Here is a 19662-nt window from a genome sequence, read left to right as displayed (position 1 = left end):
CATTTAAAAATACACAGCAGCATTCGAAGGGACTTACGGGATAAAACAAAACAAGTAACTAATATTTACTTATGGTCCGCACTGTACTCGAGCGTGCATTCATTCAATCAGCATATATGTATTAAATATGTTTTTTTTTTAATAAAGCACTTGTTTACTTCGTCGCAAAATCAAAAGACAGACTGCGGCCTAAATAAATACGTGCGTCGCTCCATTCATTGAACGTTATGTCTGTTTGCGAAATGTGTAGCAAATTTAGTAATTTTGCGTATATGAAACCAAAATGTCACGATCTCCCTGCTGGATTTTCCTTTTATATTTGGTCCTTATCATTTTCACTTTTACTTTCGCACAAAACTATTGCGATCCAGAACTGTGTCCCAGTGGAAGACACGTGGCCTGCCAAAACAGCGGTGTAAGTTGATGCACACGATGATAAATCTGCACAAATGAAGTTGAACTTCCATAGTTACGAAGGTTCAACTGTACCTGTTTCCAACGCTCTCACGTTCTATCCTGTCTAATCCTGTTCGTCGACTTTTTCTAGCGCTTTGTGAGCGGTTGCAGCGGCGAGTTTGTCCAAGTGGATGCCCACATCCCGCTGATTCTCCAGCTGCACAACGAACGCCGCAACCTGATCGCTGGCGGTGGAGTTAGTGGCTTCCCCAGTGCCGTCCAAATGGCCACAATGTCCTGGGACACGACACTGGCCCAACTGGCCGCCTACAATGCGCTGCAGTGCCGCATGGCGCACGACGAATGCCGCAACACGAACACGTATCGCTATGCCGGCCAGAATCTGAGCATTCTCTTCACCCGAAGTGTGGATGTGGCGGTCTTCCTGCGCCAACGGATCGCCGCCTGGTTCGATGAGAATCGGGATGCGACCAGTGGCGACATGGAGGACTATCAGATGCGCGGTGGACCGTAAGTACACCACCAAGCCGTAGCGAGTTTGGTAATCCCATTAACTCCTTTCCAGAGCAATTGGCCACTTCACCACCATGGTCAACGAGCGAAATAACCGAGTGGGTTGTGCGATTGCTCGATTTACGGACGCCAACAATGTGCAGGCCACCCTGCTGGCTTGCAACTACGCGGTCACCAATGTGGTGAATAACCCGGTTTACAGGGCGGGAACCGCTGCCTCGGAATGCACTACAGGACGAAACTCCAACTATCCGAATCTCTGCTCGCCCAACGAGGTGTACAACTATAATCAATGGTCGGGATAAGGGAATGTATGCTATTTAGCATAACATTTTCAAGCGTAAATGTGCTGAATTGTTTATTTTTATTTGTACTCGACTGCATTTCTGAATATATTTTACACGTATTTATCGAACATTTTTTAAAATTGGACACCCTATCGAATAGATCGAATTCTAAACGATAAGCGATATTTTATCGATTATTTCAGTTTATCTGGCCGCATCGTACCTATCGATTAAGCCTAGCATGGCGTACCATCTCTAGTTGCTCAGCATTCGTACTTTACTTTTCACTCGCAACGGCTGAAATAACGGTTGAACAATGGCGAAGAGTGTCGGTAGTGCGTGCGCGCAAATTGCGATCCTTTTGGCCATCACTTGCAGTGCATCGGAACTTGCGTCGGCCGTGTGTAAGTGAACTCGACAATGGGTGCTTCGCAGTTATTTGCTTATTTCTCCATCTCTTTTGTTTTACCCATCTCTGTCTTAATCCACCTTGTTGGTGTTGTGTGTGTGTGTGTGCGATTGTCTCTTTGCGTACGTGTGTGTGTGTGTCTCTGTCAATGTGCTTTTGCTTGTATGCGTGTGTGTGTGTGTTGGCTGTAAATCTGGTTGTTATTTTCTTGTACGCTACGCAGTTCGAATAAGACGAAAATTCCAATAAGACAGAGAAACAAACACCTGAGGAAAAGACAGCCCATCTATTTGCAGGGGCGGGCTATGCACACTTGGCGCGTAGTTTTCGTATTTTTTTTGGAAGGTGTATTCAATATATTTATGAACTGTTGTTTGTACACAAGGTTCACAGAAAATAAAAAGACAAATCATCATCGAGTGGACTTTTGTTGGCGAAGGGGGGGTAGTGGGATATTAGTTGGTACTTTTTCGTATGGTGAAATTTACCGCTGCCATGTTGTATATACTTCTTTTTTTTTCTACTGTTTTTTCGTGTGCTGGCACATCAAAATGCGTTAATTGACAACAACGAAAAGTGAGTGTGCGTGTGTCCATGTGTGTGTGTGTGTGTGCCAGAGCAGTTAAGTGTGAAAATAGGCAACGTCCTGTGGCCAAACAAGCCCACTTAAAAAAAAAAAATTGAAAATAAAGAAGAAGAAAAGGAAACCAACTCCCGCCACCTCAGACTTTGTATTATTTCGAGTTTTGTTTCGTGCGCGGCGTGCTCATTTGCGCCATGCTCCACTTAACGTGCAACAATTTCCCATCTGCGACATCGCCACCAGGCGAACAACCTGCATATATCAATTGAAATCGCTGATTGGGGCGCAAAAGCTCATTGTTTTTGTCGCAATTTGCAATTGAAACGCAAACGCTGGAGCAGCTAAATAATTTGTAACGTAGAAAACAGAAACAATGACGAAACAACAAGCTGGCAACTCGTTTGCCACCGTTCTTTCGCTTTCGCGCGTTTCTGCGACAGGTGGCAACTTTGTTGCCACCGGCTAACGGCACTTTTCAGTTTTCATTTCGCAATTTGCCAATAGGAAAACCAAATTGCGGCGGAAAAGTGCTGACGTAACGGTTAATACCAACCACCCACTGAATGCGCCCACTTTGCACACACACACACACACGGCTACACGTATTTCCGTCTTGTTGATTCAGTTTGAACGGAGTTTCGCTTTCTTTGTCTCCTTATCGGCTCATCCACACATCAGTTAAAGTGCACTCCGCTATCTGCGTGGCCGCCGCTGCCTATCGTTATCGAAATCTAGAATCCACACGGCGCACCTTTGTTTCTCGCAGTGTATACCCCCTAGATTTGCTCTAGGAAAACAAAGTACCTAAATAAAAATGACTCGACGCTGTACTGTTTATATGTATGTTGGGTATTTACAAAGTAATTCGTTTTTTTTTTATTTGTTTACAAGCTGCATAGTTCTCTTTGCGAAATATCCGCTTTGATCTGCCATACACTTCTACAAAATCCTCCAAGCTGGATATAATTCGAAGAGATTGTGTGCGGTTACATTTCTCTTGGTTGAAACATTTTGAAATGCATTTGCCCACAAATGTTAAGTTTCTTTCTGAGAACAGCACATTTGCCAAGGTCTTATCTCTATCACAAATTTAAATTATAATTCGCAACCCACTCGGGTTGGACTTGCATCTGGCGTCAGTCCGCTACTGGCACCATCGCTTATCAAGGGCGTTAGCTCATTGCTCCAATCTCTGGGCACACAGAAGCCGTTCTGTCCGCTTCGATTATCACTCCTCCCGTTTTACAGTTTGCCATCCAGTCAGCCACTCTGAATTATCTAATTATCCATGCCCGCTGCTTTTCCGGCATGAAAAGCAGTGAAAGTTTTTAAATTGCATTAACCTGGGCAATGGAGAGTTACTAACTCATGAATGATGGTGCGTCATTGGAAACGTGAAAACTTATTTTTTGTAGAATGCATTATTTTTCACCCCAAACTCAATTCCCATTTCCGAGTTCACAATACGTGTTTTCCCAACTCGGTTAACTAGCTGATTTCCTTTGTTTACTCTCCAAGTGCGGTGTCAAAAAAGTGTCAGGTCATCAACTTTGATGACTATATTTTACAATCTAAGTGATTTCTTCGAAACGAAAAGGAAACTACGAGACCTCAGATGACAAAAAGGTACAACAGGTTATCTTTCGTTCGGTGCTAAAATGCTTAACAAAGTCAATGTGTTCTGCTTTATAGCCAGATAACAGCTCAGCTTCGCAAACAGGTTTCGAATGCTCTCCAATGGGCTGAATCTATTCGAAATGTAAGTTCAAGTTGGAAGATCTTTCCTTTCATTCTATACTTCCCACCCATGGGCCTCTGAACAACTGAAACCCATTGTGAATCCGCAAGATCTGCGCAATTCGACAAATGCATCGTTTGTCAATGTTTCTCTTGGCCATGGGAACATCATTAGCACCAGATCAACATCATCATCATTGTCGTCTGGCTGCCCTGCTGTTCGCTTCTCTGAATAAAAAGCTGCGGCTTGCCCCCGTTTTTGCCCCAAGACACAAAATACAACAAAAAAAAAAAAGAACACACAAAAAAAAAAAATTAAAATGGATGGGGCTGATAAGCTTTTCCGCCTAACGGCGACCGAAGAACTGTTAATGTCTTGACACTCCGGACACGTCTGTCCAGCGCAAACAGCGGATACAAATGCACGGCGCTGGGTACACAGAGAGAAAAATGTATTATTCAAGCAACCAAAATACCATGCTTTTACATTGAACTTTGGATTAGAACCGCATTCGCTCTTTAAAAACGCAGTTAATTTACGTTATATACAAAAATAGCTACTCAAATTACTTTATTTTTGGGTATATACCAAGTTAGTTAGTGCGATAAGAAAGCAATGCCCACTAAAAATGTCGGAGTAATCATTTTGCACAGTATAAGCCAATTTATTTTCCATTTAGCAAACGTCGTATTTTATTTTATCTGTCCTAAACAGAAAGAATACAAAATGATTGGTAAATCATATATTTTTGGCATAAAATTCATAATGCTAACTATGCACATGCAATTAACAGCGTGCATTATGACTTGATCCTGTGCATATGTATGTATGCACTTTCTCTCAGTGTAGTCATGTTTAGTTACGTGGTATACCGCCCGCCAATTAACTGGGCAGGTTCAGGTAAAAGCGTGCGACGCAAATTGTTGGGTTTTTAGGGAAACGCTGATAAAAAATAATCAGTGATGCAGGTAACAAACATATATACATACAGGTTAATAAAGCTAGAACAAGGAACTGCACAAAAATTTTAACAATGTGAAATAGAATCTAAGCAACAAAGTTAAGATCTATTGAGTAATTAGTTTGTAAAATTTAAATATACGATTTAAATGGTCTCAGCAAACTTTAAAAATCTCAGTGTATTAGTAATTAAGTTCAGCCAATATATGTATGTATGTACATACATACCCACACATACATACATGCTCAAGTACGTACATATATTTATTGAAAGAAGAAAGAACGCTATTGCTGACGTATTTAAATTCTCGTGCTCCATGTCAAGCGATTCCACAATGCAAATTCAGCCGAATGCTAAAATAAACATATGTACATATGTATGTTGCACACCCGAATTGAGTAATATAAACAATTCTTTCAAAGGATCAAAAGGGTGAAAAATAATTGATCATCCTTCATTCGAGCAGCTATAGAAAACCATTTTTCAAAAGTCCACGAACACACGATGTTAATAAAAAGTATTATACAATTTTTTAGCTGATAAGCAAAAGGTATTTTGATGCCCAAGCATAAATTGAAATTCAGTAGGGAATTATTTCAATGGGGCAGTTATAAAAGTAGAAAATCACCTAAGGAAATGCGTATGAAAACTTATGCAAATTGCTAACTTGCACTGCAATGCCCCTAAAAAATGTGATAAATTCCAAAAAAAAAGTTGCTAACCTTCTTATCACATCTGGCATTTTGCAACTTGAAATTGACTGGTATCATCGATATATGATCGACTTTCATTGATTCATTCGTCCTTCACACCTTGTTTTGCAAAATCAATGGCAACCAAAAAAGCGACAATTAAAGATTTTTTCCCGAAAGTGGGGCATCGTGCAAATTATGCGGACCACTTGTGGACTTCTTCTACGTTTATGCTCAAAGGTCGCATATCATGGCATTTTACACTGAGAAAAACCACACACACACTCTTTTTTCTTTTGCAATTAAATGAACTAAAATCTTACAGTACGACATTAATTACAACATTGATTCGAATTGATCTGAGCAAATTGAGTTGGGAATACGGAACTGGCATTGTTCCATTCGCTGAGATACCTACATACAGATAGATATACATATATTGAAAAACGAATCGGTTTTCAATCAAGTGCGGCATAAATTTACGCCAATTATTTCAACGACCATAACAGAAACCCTGGGGAAAGACTACAAACCGCCACTTACAGCAATTAACACTGGGTTCAATTGGATCGGCGTCACGCGAATGTTGATCGCTGCCTGTGGACGAGGGGCTAGTGGTGGGGTTCTCTGGGGGAGGGGGGGGGGGTGGATGTGCTGTCCAGTAGAGAGTGGGTGTTGGCGGGTGGCAGGTGACGCCTCCAATGGATGTGCATGTCATCTTGCCGTGCTGCGTCACTTTGTCCCCATCTGCAGTGAATAATTGTTATGAAAGTATTTAATTGAATGGATTTCATTTTACTTTTGCTTGACAACCAAAAAAAAAAGGATGCTTACCATACTTTGTCAGCTGTCCTTTTCACATTTCAAGAACTTAAATGCTTTTACAGTTGCCACTCAAATTTGTGCCCACTGTTTCTCGCACTGTAAATAGCAACTTTTTATTGGCATTTTTTGAACACATGTTTCACTTTACGAAGCATGGTAAGTGCGCTGACTAACGATGCGAATCGAAAGTCTCACGGGTGAGCGATGTCGAAACGCTTCCCTGGCGAAAGTGCTCCAATACCAATTTTCTGGATAGCCAACGAAACGCATCATATTGTGTGAAGCTGACCGAAAAGAATTTAGTAATGTATAGTAATGCGTTAGTCTCTCCGAAATGTTTTGAAATGGGCCAACAAATGCATCTGGTAGATGGGTTCAATGGCCCCCACACTATTATCAGCTGAACAGAATGGTATCTACGCTATAAACAAAAATCAGTCACACCTTTTACTATTAAACATGTGAACTGGAATCGTCTTATCGCCTACGTATGTCCTATAATTTGGAGCTATCTTGCTTGGTTTTCCATGTAACAGCGATGCAAAACAATTATAAATCAATCAATCATGGCCAACACACTGGCATTCGAAAGTTTTGGCTAACAGCTAGTTATGGCCGGAGCAATTGTAATCGATATTGTTTGTTTGTGCGCTATGCATATATGCATGCACCTCCCAACCAACCACCCAACCCGAAAAACGCCAACCGCATGCTGTAATTGTTGTAATTGCAATGGGTAGTGGTGGGCTGTCGACAATGGCATTTGATGCGGTATTGTGGTATTCGTAGGCGTACATGCATATATATGTATACATGTGTACCACCAAATGCCATGTGCATACATATGTGAGTATGGAAATAGAAAATCAATATCGAGAAGGGCTTCAAGTAACAGCTTGGTTAATTGACAACACAAGCAAATGAGCACGAAATGCGGTTGTAGCCTCAACGAATGTCCTGGTTGCCCGTGGGGCCCAACATGGCCAGGATATGCATTCGACTTGGTCGACATGCTCGTAACATCGCTCGATTACAATCGCCAGTCGAATCCTTACAATTCGGCTTTTCCTGCTCCGGAATGAATCACATCATTAGTTGGGAAATTTCTCACATTTGCTAACAGCTAACATATTTCCCCTGCTCTTCTCGTCGCCAGTGCATCAGGATACGTACGAGATAGTGGACACAAATCTGCCAAATATTGCCGCATACGGAGTAGTGCCACTGAGAACGGATCGACTGCACCGTCAAAGACGAACCGTGCCCGTATCGCCACCGTTGCCCGCAGTCACCACATACCGAGGCGCAGTGTCTGCCAATGCCACTGCGGAAGCAGGAGGAGCGGCAGGAGCTGGCGGAGGAGTGGCTGCAGAGACCACGGTCACCACCGTGGACAATAAGGCAGCGGGCGGTAGTGTGTCCTACAATGTGCACAATGTCGGAGTCAATGGCACTGGACAGCGCAAGACATACGATGTGGCACCGGCCGTCGATTCCAATACCACTAGCCAAATGGCGCCGGCTACCAAGAAGCCCACACTATTGGGCCAGTCGGGCAATCCCAAGAAGGTGGCATCTTCTGTCGTCGCTGCAACCATGACGGATCCCTCACCGGCGGTCATCGATGTGGACGTGTCGAAAGTAGTGGACGTGCCCGAGGAAGAGATCGAGGCAGCGGTGAAGAATGCATCGCTGAAGGAGAGCGTTGACTTCCACGAATACTACAACAGTGTGCTCTATGAGAACAAGGACGAGGTGGCCTCACTGTGGACCGAACTGAAGGCGACGCCCGAAAATATCATGCTTTCGTCGTCCCATCGCAGGGCCATGACGGTGGAGCTCAAGTTTGATTTCCCCTTCTACGGACACTTTGTGCGCAACATCACGGTGGCCACCGGCGGATTCCTTTACACCGGCGAGTATGTCCACTCCTGGCTGGCGGCCACCCAGTACATTGCCCCGCTGATGGCCAATTTCGACACGAGCATGTCCAACGACTCGTTTGTCCGATTGCATGACAATGGTGAGTTTAAAGTTTAAAGTTTAAAGTCTACGATACACTTAACACGTATTAAATCCTCGCAATATATATGTGGAAATTATGTTAGAAATTTGTTCGTCCACTTATGCCGAAAACATAAAACAATTTGTGGTCTTAGAAAAAAAGTGAAATATTGTTTCGCCTTTTCCAGGAACCGCCTTCACCGCCGTGTGGGAGAATGTGACGCTGCAGGACAAGCCGGATTTTGGCAAGTTTACGTTCAGCGTGACCCTGTACCAGAGTGGCGACATTGTTTTCGCATACATGCTGGTGCCCACGAACATCAACTCCATCCAGGACAAGGAGCATCCGGTCAAGGTCGGCCTTTCCGACGCCTACATTATCGACAAGCAACTATTCTGTGAGTACTATTCGCTTTTGTTGCCGTGATTGTTGCAGCTAATCGGTATGTTTTTCACTTCGCCAGTTGCCCGCCGAAAGACAATCTATGAGTACCACCGTGTCACGTTCCAGCAGCACGAGATCACCAACAACACCATCATCAAGCTGGCGGCACAGCCCACCTGCCTTGGCTACAATGACTGCAATTCGTGCATCAACCACAACACTACGTTTACGGTGAGTACTTTGACATTCCGGGTAACCATCTAATGATTCACCAGCTAATGTTTCATATTTGCAGTGCCTATGGTGCTCGGTGCTGAATCGCTGCTCCACGGGTACCGACCGCAAAAAGCACGAGTGGCTCCAAATGGGTAAGCTCTGCCGGACTGCCATCCTTTTATGGAATCTTACTTTGTTATATGTTTGCAGGATGTGAGGCTACCGCCATTCATACCAGTAGTTTGTGCCCGGCCCTCGGCGATAAGGGTAACAATGCTGCCGGCCAGGGTAAGAATGGTTCTGCGAACAGCGGTGCCAGTGCCAATGGTGCGACAAATACCTCAACATCATCCAGCGGCTCATCCACGCCGGTCACGGAGCCCAGCGTGATGAGTACGAGGGCACCACATGCCACCGCTTACATTAAGCCGGGAGTGGATCACTCCAGTGATATCCATGCGGACGGAAAGGTCGGCAATGCCGAGCTATCGAAGGCGGAAGCGGACAACAAGAATGTGGGCGTAGCCTTTGGCTTCATGGTGCCCATCTGTCTGGTGTTCGCCGTGACGCTGTGGCTCTTCTACGCGTACCGCAATCCGCACACCAAGAGCGGCCAGCTGCTCATCCAGGTGAGTCCATTGTCTGACCATATTTATCCTTTGCCCATCAGTGGATACTCAATGCTGTTCCATTTCTTTCAATTACATGCAGTCCAAGCAGGTTTGTGCGCCTCTGCAAAGCGTGTTCTATAATCATTATTGGGTTTTTTATTTAAATGTTTAAGCTTTATATACTTTTTTATATTTTCAATGATGCAATATGAGATGATAGGATACATTTCAGTTGTACACTCTCGTTTGTAATGCTTTGTGGACCCAACTGATTGTTACTTTCTTCACAGTTCCGTCCCAGCCAGTGGTCATGGAGGCGTGGCGAGGCCCGCTACACGGCGGCCACGATACACATGTAGGAGGTGATTGCCGGAGACGCAGGGTAGGAGGTACAGAGATCGCGAGACGTGGGAGGGAGCTGCAGCTATACCGACGATGAATCAACCAACAAATCAACCAAACGAATTCTGATCCCTGACGGAGCAGTATCGTGAACGCAAGGGGGCACTGCGAACTGAGAAGCAATCGCCATCAAATACGATTATTTTACAACATGGACATGGATCGACCGAGCACCGAGCATCAGGTGTAATCCTCCTATCTTTTAAAGACATGAATATTTGAAACCCGTCTGTAATTGTGATGTGTTCCATGATGCGTCCACAATGTCAACCAAAAGACCATTTTTTTGAACTGATTGTTGAGATTTAGCTCAGAACGCTGCCGAAACCGAACAAAACAACAACTAAAAAAAGAAATGAAAGCAATTTAGAAGTGTAAAGTATAGACACAGGACCTGAGTTCTTGACTCCCAGTCCCCCGGAACCAACTGCTCAATAACAACAAGAAAGACGACTGGCAACAGCATGAAGTGATCTGTTAAATGTATCTTTTTACCTTTTTTACCGTACCGCCTGCCCATTAGAAGAAAAGCAAAAAAGAGAGAGAGAAAAAAAATGTATAATAATAATGAATAATACCCCAGAAGACAACTCAACTATTGTATAACTCTGAGACCAACGGCTCCCACCAGGCCACGCACACATCCATACCTAAAGCACACACACACACACTAACACACCAAACACAAACCCACACACACATGAGACACCCACACACACAGAAACAGATAGATAGACACACACACACACACAGATACACAGGGCAAAGTGCTTTCAATTGTTTCATAGTTCAATTTTGTTTAGTGTTCTTTTTAACTTACTCTGTATTCTCCGTACTCTAAACCCCCCAAAAAAGCTTGAAAAGATGTCGAAGAAGGGCTGTACTTTCTATGTATATGTGTATTTTTTTTGTGTGCGTGCGCGTTTTGCTGGACTCTTCGCTAAAAGTTCTTCCTCAAATTGTGTAATTGTATTTTCCTTCTTTTTTTTTTTTTGATTGATATTTGTTCGTACATCGTATCGTTTCGTTTCGTTTCGTTTGTTTATTATTTTAAGTGTGTGGAGCTTGGCAAGCGATTTCGAGATAAATGTATTACTGCGAACACTGAGCGCAGTTTTTCATACACTGTATTATACGCGATTTGTATGCAAGTTTTATGTGTGTAAATGCGTGCAGGGGATTCAGATTAATGTGCAAGCACGCATAGCCCTTATATTATACATATGTATATCCAAGCCAACCTCTTCTTTTTGTTAGTATTTTTTTTCAATTAATTAATATTACAAATGCAGATAAACGAGACAAGCCAACCAAGAAGATAAATAAACCTATAATATATAAATTAATTAAATATAAGGTGCAGGTCCCTCGCCGCGGTCTCCGGCGTAGGTTGCAGGTAACAGGGGGTTCCTCTGTCACTGGGAGGCAGGGCGGTTGCCGCAGACCTCTTCTCCTAGATTGGGAGATATGGTGGGAGAACGTCTCTCCGTTGTTGACTGCCCTTAAGGCTAGCCAACCAATTCAATGATAACAGCAGTAGCTGGAGTTGATTGAAGGCGCGATGCGCTCTTTATTGAATACAAAATCAAACTGACTATAAGCTAACAAAGGGAAAAACATCATAGCGGCCTCTGCCAATGCGCAGAGCTTCTGCCGGCTATGCATGAGCTTCCGGCCAAATGCTTGGTCAGCAATTTGACCGGTGCTGGTGTGCGGACGATCAGTCCGGTTAACTTAGTTAACTATTCCCTCCTCAAGATTAAGGCCGCCCTCGGCTGACCCTATTTGGGCGAGAACTTCCTTCAGTTGGGCTGTAGATTTCTTGGCCCTAGTGGTTCGCCGCCAGGTTAAACCGATGCAGATAAGAGCGCAGAAAATTGCTCCCGCAACTAGCGCTATCTGACTTAGTCGGTATCCGTCGACGTCCTTCTCGAAGTTCCTGATTTGCTCCAAGTTCTTTTCACTTAAACGGTGAAGGTATGGGAGGCTCAGGACCTCGTGTTTCATCGAGATATTAAGGACTGGGGAATTAGCCACTCCCGGCGCCCTATTCTGGACCATGTCATGATTAAAGAAGACGGTCTCGTTGACCATGGCACTCTCAATGAATGTTATGAGGTGCGTGCCTCTAATGTGGATGGCCGTTCCATTGTCCACACGCACGAGTGCTGGTCTGTCATTGATGACGATTATTCCTTCGTCGACGTAGGTGATCGGATGTAGATCACTCTGCTGTGCGTCGCAATGTGCTACGACCCCAGCGTGGAGCTCCTGCGCACACGAGCTCACTGAAGATAACTGGCAAAATGTTGCCCCTGGTGTTATGGAGCAATTCTTTACTGTGCGTATTTCTCTGTTGCACTCTGCTACCACATTATCTTTCAACCTTAACACCGTATCGTGGTGTACCACTGGAAGGATAGTGACTTTGTTGCACGCCATGATAATCTTGGGGAATTTAATAATAAAGTGTAAGATGTTAAGGGATTGTAGGACTTTTACAGACGCAACGGACAAAATCTCCCTTATGGGGGTGTTGGTGGGCTCCTCGCCCCAAATACTCTCCAGATCTGCGTGGTCCAAGAAGTTTGGACTCACTACGTTAATTTTAGCGAGGGTTATAGTGAGCATTAAGTTTTGCAATTCCATTACAATGATTCTGTTGCGAGTAGAAAGCGTTTCATACAGGTGACCTGTATCAATCTGAGCGCTTTTGGAAATTTTTAAAAGTTTATTTATGGTATCAGTGAGTTCGTTAATTCGAACTTGTGTTTTGGTGTTTATTTCGATTTGGCTATTGTGTGCATCAACAAGCCGCGCTTCAGTGAACTTGACCTTCTCGAAGTCTTCCGCGTCAGGTGTCCCTGCGACAACCTTTAACGCAGTTCCCAAGAAGTCTAGGCTCCTTGCCACTCTGTGATGGATGCTCAAAGAATCAAGCATGTCACGGAGGTGAGCGATATCAACGCTCAGGAGTTTCTTCATATGGGACTGGGGGAACATATCGAGCATGCTGTCGGTTTCGTCAATTACCCGCCTATACTCGGAGAGGTTAGCCGAGTGTCTGACATAGGCGAATTCCTCCCAGACTAAGACTTTACCGTCAATGACGGGAATGTAATTCGCTCGGGAATAGTCAGTAATGTGGGCCGATGTCGTGGCCAGGAAACAAAGAAGAAGGGTTGGGAGCGACCTGTAACGTGTGTGATAAATTATTACTTGTTCGGAATGGAGTTGCCCACCACCAATAATAGCGAAAATATATAAAAAATATGCCAAGTGGCTAAAAAAATAAAAAACTTATGCCAAGTGGCTACAAATTGGAAGAATAAAAGTGTGCCTCCGAGGGAGCCGCGGCTAGGCTCTGCTTGGGTCACTTGAGGTTGTCTTTATGGACCACCCTCCCTTTAATAAGGACTGTGGTCCCCAAGTCTGCCTCGATGATCTTCTCCTCACATAAAGGAGTAAGTTTGTTGCCTAATCGTCTGTTTGACTTTACTAGGACTTTGTCGCCGACCTGGAACACTCTGTTCTGCCGAGAAGCGTTCTCTCGTTTTCTTGTCAAAATCTGGGCGTTTTTGATTTTTTCTTGGACATCGGTATGTGGATCGTCCGGATCTGCCCGCATGACTTCGGCCGGTTTTTTATTGATGACGGAGTGGATGGACATGTTATATCTGGCTGTGGCCAGCAAGACCAATTCCACTGTGTCACTTATGCCTTTGTCGATTTTTAGGCATCTGGCGAGCTCAATTAACGTGCTGTGGAATCGTTCCACCTGTCCGTTTGAGACGCTATGTAGGGGCGGTGCATTCGAAATGCTGACGCCAAAATGGTTTTCCAGCATAGCCACTATTGTCTGCGATTTCAATGATGGTTCATTGTCGCAGTAGATGGTTTTGGCTTTGGGGAAAACATTCATAAGTTGTAAAAGGGGTGCTTTCAAATCTTCTATGGTTCTAGACAGAATCGGCTGTACCATGGCGAATTTAGAAAACTTGTCAACACAGGTGAGAAAGTATTTTTTATCCGTTGAGAAAATATCGATGTGCAATATTTCTCCTACGTGGGTCGGGACTGGTGTCTCACCGAGCTCCTGCTTCTTCGGATGTCTGTCATACTTCGCCTTTGCGCAAGTTTTGCAATTGGCTGCTATTTCGCTCGCCAATTTGGTCATTTTCGGGAAGTAGTACTCGGAGAGTACTTGTTTCACGTTTTCTTGGGCCGACCTGTGAGCTCTGTTGTGCTCGACGGTGAGGATTTCTTTTCTCTCCTGCATCGCGAAGATGTCGGTGACCCTATTCTTACAATGCCAGAATTTCGTGGCTGGAAACTGTCGAACTACGTCGTCCTGGATTAGCGCCAGCGTGTGAAGATCACAGTGGAAGGCGTTTACACCATTAGGGATAATGATGTTGGCGAGTTCCTCCAGCAAAGCTTGTTTGCACGAGAAATTGATCGAGTGCCGCCTCTTATTCCCAAATAATATAAAAGTGCGTTTCCAATGGGAGCGCGCCTCTTCCAAAATTATCTGGTTCTGGAAGCAATTCACGGGTTTGTCCGTGGACTCGATCGTGTGCGTAAGCGAAAGTTCGCTGTGAATCGTGGCCGCGCACGACTCCGGTTCTTGCTCTTCAACAACGTTGAGTTGTTGTCTCGAGAGGGCATCTGCAACGAGGTTGTTTTTCCCAGGCTTGTAAAAAATTCGTGCGCCGGACTCGTCGATGCGTGCTTTCCATCTCTTAATTTTGGCGTTCGGATTGGACTCCGATACCGCGAACGTCAGAGGTTGGTGATCGGTAAAGATGTTTATCTCTTTAACCGCATACAGGTAGTGCCGCAACTTAGCCAGTGCCCAGACTATGGCTAACAGCTCCCTTTCGTTGGTAGCATAGTTAACCTCTCTGTCAGACAATGTCCTTGAGATCATTGTAATGGGACGTCCCTCCTGGGACAGCACTGCGCCAATGCCGTAGGCCGAAGCGTCTGTCGTTAGATCAAACGCTTTTTTGTAATCAGGGTATCTCAGGATGACGTCCTCAGACGCCAGGATATTGCGTAGCTTTTCGAAGGCACGTTGTTGCGCTTCGGAAAATTCTACCTGGATACTCCTGGACCTGTGTCGGCTAACACTACCGTTCTCGCCCTTCAATATGTCTGAAATGGGCCTAGCTATTGATGCGAAGTCTTTGATAAAGCAACGATAATAGCTGGCTAAGCCCAAGAATGACCTTACCTCAAATACGTTTTTGGGTTCCGGAAATTCCTTTATGGCCTTAACCTTTTCTGGGTCAGTCGCCGCCCCATTGTTGGTGACGATGAACCCCAGGAAGCTCACGCTTTTCTTAAAAAAACGTGACTTTTCTGCCGATATTCTCATGTTAGCGTCGTACAGGCTCTTCAGAACCCAATCTACATGCTTGACATGGTCGTTTTCATCTTCCGAAAAGATGATGACGTCATCGACGTAAACGTAGCAGAACTTTCCGATCTGCTCTCGCAGAATATCGTCAATTGTTCTTTGGAAGATGCTTGCAGCATTCCTGAGTCCGAATGGCAGCCTTCGGAACTCATACTTCCCTCCGTTTACTGCGAACGCTGTCTTTTCACGGTCGCGTTCTGCGAGCGTGATTTGGTGGTAGCCAGACTTCAGATCGAGGGTCGTGAAGTATTTGGCCTTGCCGAGATTCCCCAATATCATAGAGATATTTGGCATGGGGTATCTGTCTGGTACCGTCCTTTCGTTAAGTTTTCGAAAGTCCAGCACCAAGCGCATTTTTTTATTGCCCGCATCGTCAGTGCCCTTTTTGTCTACGACCCATATTGGGTTATTGTAGGGGGACTTTGACTTTTGGATTATGCCATTTTTAAGCAGTTCCTGAATTTCACCGTTGACGAAGTCAGCTGCTCCCATGGGATATGGGTATAACTTGGCATAAATGGGCTCCTCATCAACCGTCCGGATGGTGGCTACCACCGACGTATTGTAAGGAAGAGCCTCATTAGGATCAGCAAAAGCTTTTTTCCTATTCCCGAGCATTTTTAAAAAAGCATCCTTAATTAAGGGCGGTGCGTCCGAGCAATCTACTTTGGTGAAATTGACATCTGGGCAAGTATGAAAGTCAATTTGCTCTGCTCCGGAGCCCCATTTGAGCTTGCCGGAAGCTAGGCAAAGTGACGCGCCGGCCTGTTTTAACAGGTCTAGGCCAACGATCGCGTCAAAGGAGGTCAAGTCTGGTAATAAAAAAAAGGTAGCTTTAAGATTAAAAATGGACACGAAACATTTCTTAGTTATTGTAGTCACACCATGAATCGAATGGATTGTAAATGGGGACTGCACCGGGCGGACGCCTTTCAACCCCTTAAATGGTCGGATAAAATTTTTTGCCGCGCCCGTATCAATCAGTAGTTTCATGTCGATCCCCGCTACTCTTCGTCTGATGACGGGTAGCAGGGACTTTCCCCTAAAAAATTAATGGTATCCGAGTCGTACTCTAGGATGGAATCGTCGTCGACTTTAACTGCTGCACTGGAGGCTGCGGTGTTATAAACCTTGTCCAAATCATCAGAGGCCTGGGCAACATGGTTGACCCTTTGCCTTTTTGGTGGGACCGAACGGCCAGACGCGGCCGGCTTCGATTTCGGGTAAGCCGGGGCGTGAGATGGCTGCATCCTGGACAACGACGGGTCAACGTCCATGGGTTCTGGCATGTTTTCTCGGGCCATTCGGTCGCTACGTGGAGCGGAGTGCACCTGTGCTCTATGCTGCTTAGTAAAGTGCGGGTTCTTCCCAGCACTTCCCTGCGAGCCGGCTTGTGGGGGGGCCCGTTGGCGCTCCTGCACTTTGGGATATTGCTTGTGGTCCCTATCCTCTTGGCTTCGTGCAAATGAAGTTGCAAAAGTGTACCGCTCATGATTGGACTCTACTTCTTGCGCCAGGGCGAGCGCTGACGGCATGTCCTTAGGCTTTGCCGCGAATAGCACGTCTGTGAGGTTGCGCCTGAGCCCCGAGACAAAAACTCTCAAAGCATCATCTCGGAACTTCTCACACAGCACCGTTGCTGCCGACGCTTCATAAGACATAGTCGCCTTATTGGTGAGTAAGGTGAGTTTTTTCTCGACCTCATCATAATACTGGAGGAGCGTCAGGCTTCCCTGTCTGAGGGTGCCTAGCTCCTGCTCGATAACGTGTATCGGGCGTTTGTCACTATACGTGAAATCGAGGCGACTTATGATCGCATCGAAATTCAGTATAGTCCCAAAGGACGACAGAACTGCATCAGCAGGGCCTTTAACTTTGCTCCTGATGATGACCACAGCTTGATAGTGCCGCGAACTATCCTCATATTTCCTGAACATATGGTAAGCGGCATTTGCCGCTTGCCGCCAGGAGACGTATGTCTCCTGTGTCCCCATAAAGTCTGGAAGACATTTAACGGCATCCAATGTTTCCCCACAAGGGACCAGTCCGGTGATTTCTACTGGTCTGTAAACCTTGATTGGGGGAGCTTCTGCCCGGGCAGGGGCAATCTGTATGGCCGCGACCTGGCCGGCCAGATCTTGAATTGTTTTACGCAAGTCAGCCTCCCTGCGTTGACTCTCTAAGGCTTGCTCTTGTAATGCCCTTATGAGAGCTTTAATTTGTTCCGTTTCGAGGGACATTTTATATGCAGTGAATGCGTTAGTTGGGGTGTTTTTACGTACAGAGTTTTCTGTCGAATCGTCGCTTTCGGACTCTGAGTCGCTAGCGCACTTTTTAGAATTCCTATATTGTCGGAATGACTCGCTCATGGGTAGCTATGTATGTGAATACTCAGGCCGTTGTGCCCGTGGGGCCAAACAGTACGGCAAGGGGGTCGCGGGGGCTGAGTCGCCGCTTTGAAGGCATTGGACGAAGACTCAACGAGCAGAGCCACTGTCCAGCTAAGTAACGATAAGGTGAAGGGCCTGCGGGGAGCGGGTCTCCAATAAGGCAAACAAATATACAAAGACAAAAATTGCCACAGCAAAGACAAAGAGATAAATAAAAGGCACAAAATTGTCACAGCAATGCATGCGCCAGTATCGGGTAGCGAAGTGGAGTGGGTCAAAAACAACAAAGCTTGAAAGGGCTGTGAAGCCAATGTAGCGAATTAAATTTCGAATGAAACGACAGTGTCCCGCGGATGTGCGAAGGCGGAATGAAATGCACACAATATGGATTGCAAAGTCAACCACAAATCAAAATTCGATATTTAAACTTCATAACAGTAACATAATCTTAATTCGCAACACATATAAACGTTTATTGTAGTGGAAATGCCGATTTTCTTAATTTATTTATGTAACTCGCACAAACATCCCAAATATTTTAAAATTCTAGACGCAGTTTGGAGTAGTGTTTAGGTTGAGAATCCCACTTACATGATTCAGGGTAGTGGTGTGGGTTCCTGGAGTTGGGTGCCAATTAATTAAATATAAGGTGCAGGTCCCTCGCCGCGGTCTCCGGCGTAGGTTGCAGGTAACAGGGGGTTCCTCTGTCACTGGGAGGCAGGGCGGTTGCCGCAGACCTCTTCTCCTAGATTGGGAGATATGGTGGGAGAACGTCTCTCCGTTGTTGACTGCCCTTAAGGCTAGCCAACCAATTCAATGATAACAGCAGTAGCTGGAGTTGATTGAAGGCGCGATGCGCTCTTTATTGAATACAAAATCAAACTGACTATAAGCTAACAAAGGGAAAAACATCATAGCGGCCTCTGCCAATGCGCAGAGCTTCTGCCGGCTATGCATGAGCTTCCGGCCAAATGCTTGGTCAGCAATTTGACCGGTGCTGGTGTGCGGACGATCAGTCCGGTTAACTTAGTTAACTTATATATATATACACTTGATTATAAAATGATAACTAAACGCGGTGTGCAAAGCTAAACTAAATCTATAATTAACTAAGTAAGGGAGATTGGAACAAGGAGAGGAGATTTAAATATGTAATATCGATAAAAACCAATTCGTTAAATAAACCCCAAGCATGCAAGCGACAACAACTAAGAAAATTGTATAACAATGTATTTTGATAAAGAAATTAAACTTGTATTTTAAGTTCTTCGTACGTATACATGATAATTTAAATAAAAACAAAAAAAAAAATAAAACCAGCTTGGCTTTTGTAATCAGACGCCTCATGTGGATGAATTATGCAAAAATGCTAAATTGTGGGAACACATAAAACGCTATAGTCAACGAATTTTAAAGCCACAATTTGTTTAATCAGCTGAATATATATCATATTTTGTATGTATGATATTTGAAACCACAAGACTTCGGAATAATTTATATATCACTTTCGAGAAGCTTAACATATTCAAATTCATTTGTATAAAATGGGAGCACCACTCAGAATTCGCTCTATCCGTTCAAACCGAGCGATCATCGAAGCCCCGCTCCCCGCTAAGGATGCAGTGCATCCCACAAGGGTGCTGGGCAAATCCTCACGCTGCCGGACAGAACGATTCAACTCATCAACGCGGGTGCACTTGGCTTTCAGCTAGTGTGAAAGTATGTGAAGACTGACTACAGAAATGATCCTGTGAAGTATAGTCTTAAATTTCGAATGCCCAGTGGCGTTCACTTGGTCGATGGGCGG

The 19662-nt window shown here is 44.8% G+C and overlaps 2 protein-coding genes and 1 non-coding gene across 6 annotated transcripts, besides 1 other annotated feature; 2 read left to right on the top strand and 1 right to left on the bottom strand.

The window, feature by feature from the left end:
- The first annotated feature begins 272 nt into the window (after nucleotides 1-272).
- Nucleotides 273-1343, top strand: CG32679 (uncharacterized protein). The gene is made up of 3 exons (NM_167225.3): nucleotides 273-415; nucleotides 548-927; nucleotides 983-1343. The coding sequence occupies exons 1-3, from the start codon at nucleotides 284-286 to the stop codon at nucleotides 1233-1235; spliced, it is 765 nt and encodes a 254-aa protein (NP_727412.2). The 5' UTR covers nucleotides 273-283; the 3' UTR covers nucleotides 1236-1343.
- A 128-nt stretch (nucleotides 1344-1471) lies between these two features.
- l(1)G0289 (lethal (1) G0289) lies at nucleotides 1472-19065 on the top strand. 4 transcript variants are annotated; one of them, NM_001316627.1, is made up of 8 exons: nucleotides 1472-1621; nucleotides 7582-8448; nucleotides 8618-8827; nucleotides 8894-9045; nucleotides 9110-9182; nucleotides 9241-9659; nucleotides 9932-11378; nucleotides 18891-19065. In NM_001316627.1, the coding sequence occupies exons 1-7, from the start codon at nucleotides 1534-1536 to the stop codon at nucleotides 9998-10000; spliced, it is 1878 nt and encodes a 625-aa protein (NP_001303556.1). In that variant the 5' UTR covers nucleotides 1472-1533; the 3' UTR covers nucleotides 10001-11378; nucleotides 18891-19065. The 4 variants fall into 4 exon arrangements, with proteins under 4 accessions (NP_001303556.1, NP_001401057.1, NP_572621.1 ...); NM_001414066.1 differs by lacking the exon at nucleotides 18891-19065 and adding an exon at nucleotides 9742-9750 and having other exon boundaries at nucleotides 9932-10916; NM_132393.3 differs by lacking the exon at nucleotides 18891-19065 and having other exon boundaries at nucleotides 9932-10916.
- Nucleotides 11382-18891: a mobile genetic element.
- Nucleotides 19066-19407: 342 nt separating the features above from the next.
- Nucleotides 19408-19620, bottom strand: snoRNA:U3:9B. Its single transcript, NR_002465.2, has one exon. It is a non-coding gene; the product is annotated as a snoRNA:U3:9B (small nucleolar RNA).
- Between the last annotated feature and the right edge of the window lie 42 nt (nucleotides 19621-19662).

The sequence above is a fragment of the Drosophila melanogaster genome, chromosome X (assembly GCF_000001215.4).
Source record: "Drosophila melanogaster chromosome X".
Taxonomy (NCBI): domain Eukaryota; kingdom Metazoa; phylum Arthropoda; class Insecta; order Diptera; family Drosophilidae; genus Drosophila; species Drosophila melanogaster.
The sequence above is the reverse complement of the archived record's forward strand: the minus strand, read 5'-3'. Positions and strand labels throughout refer to the sequence as shown.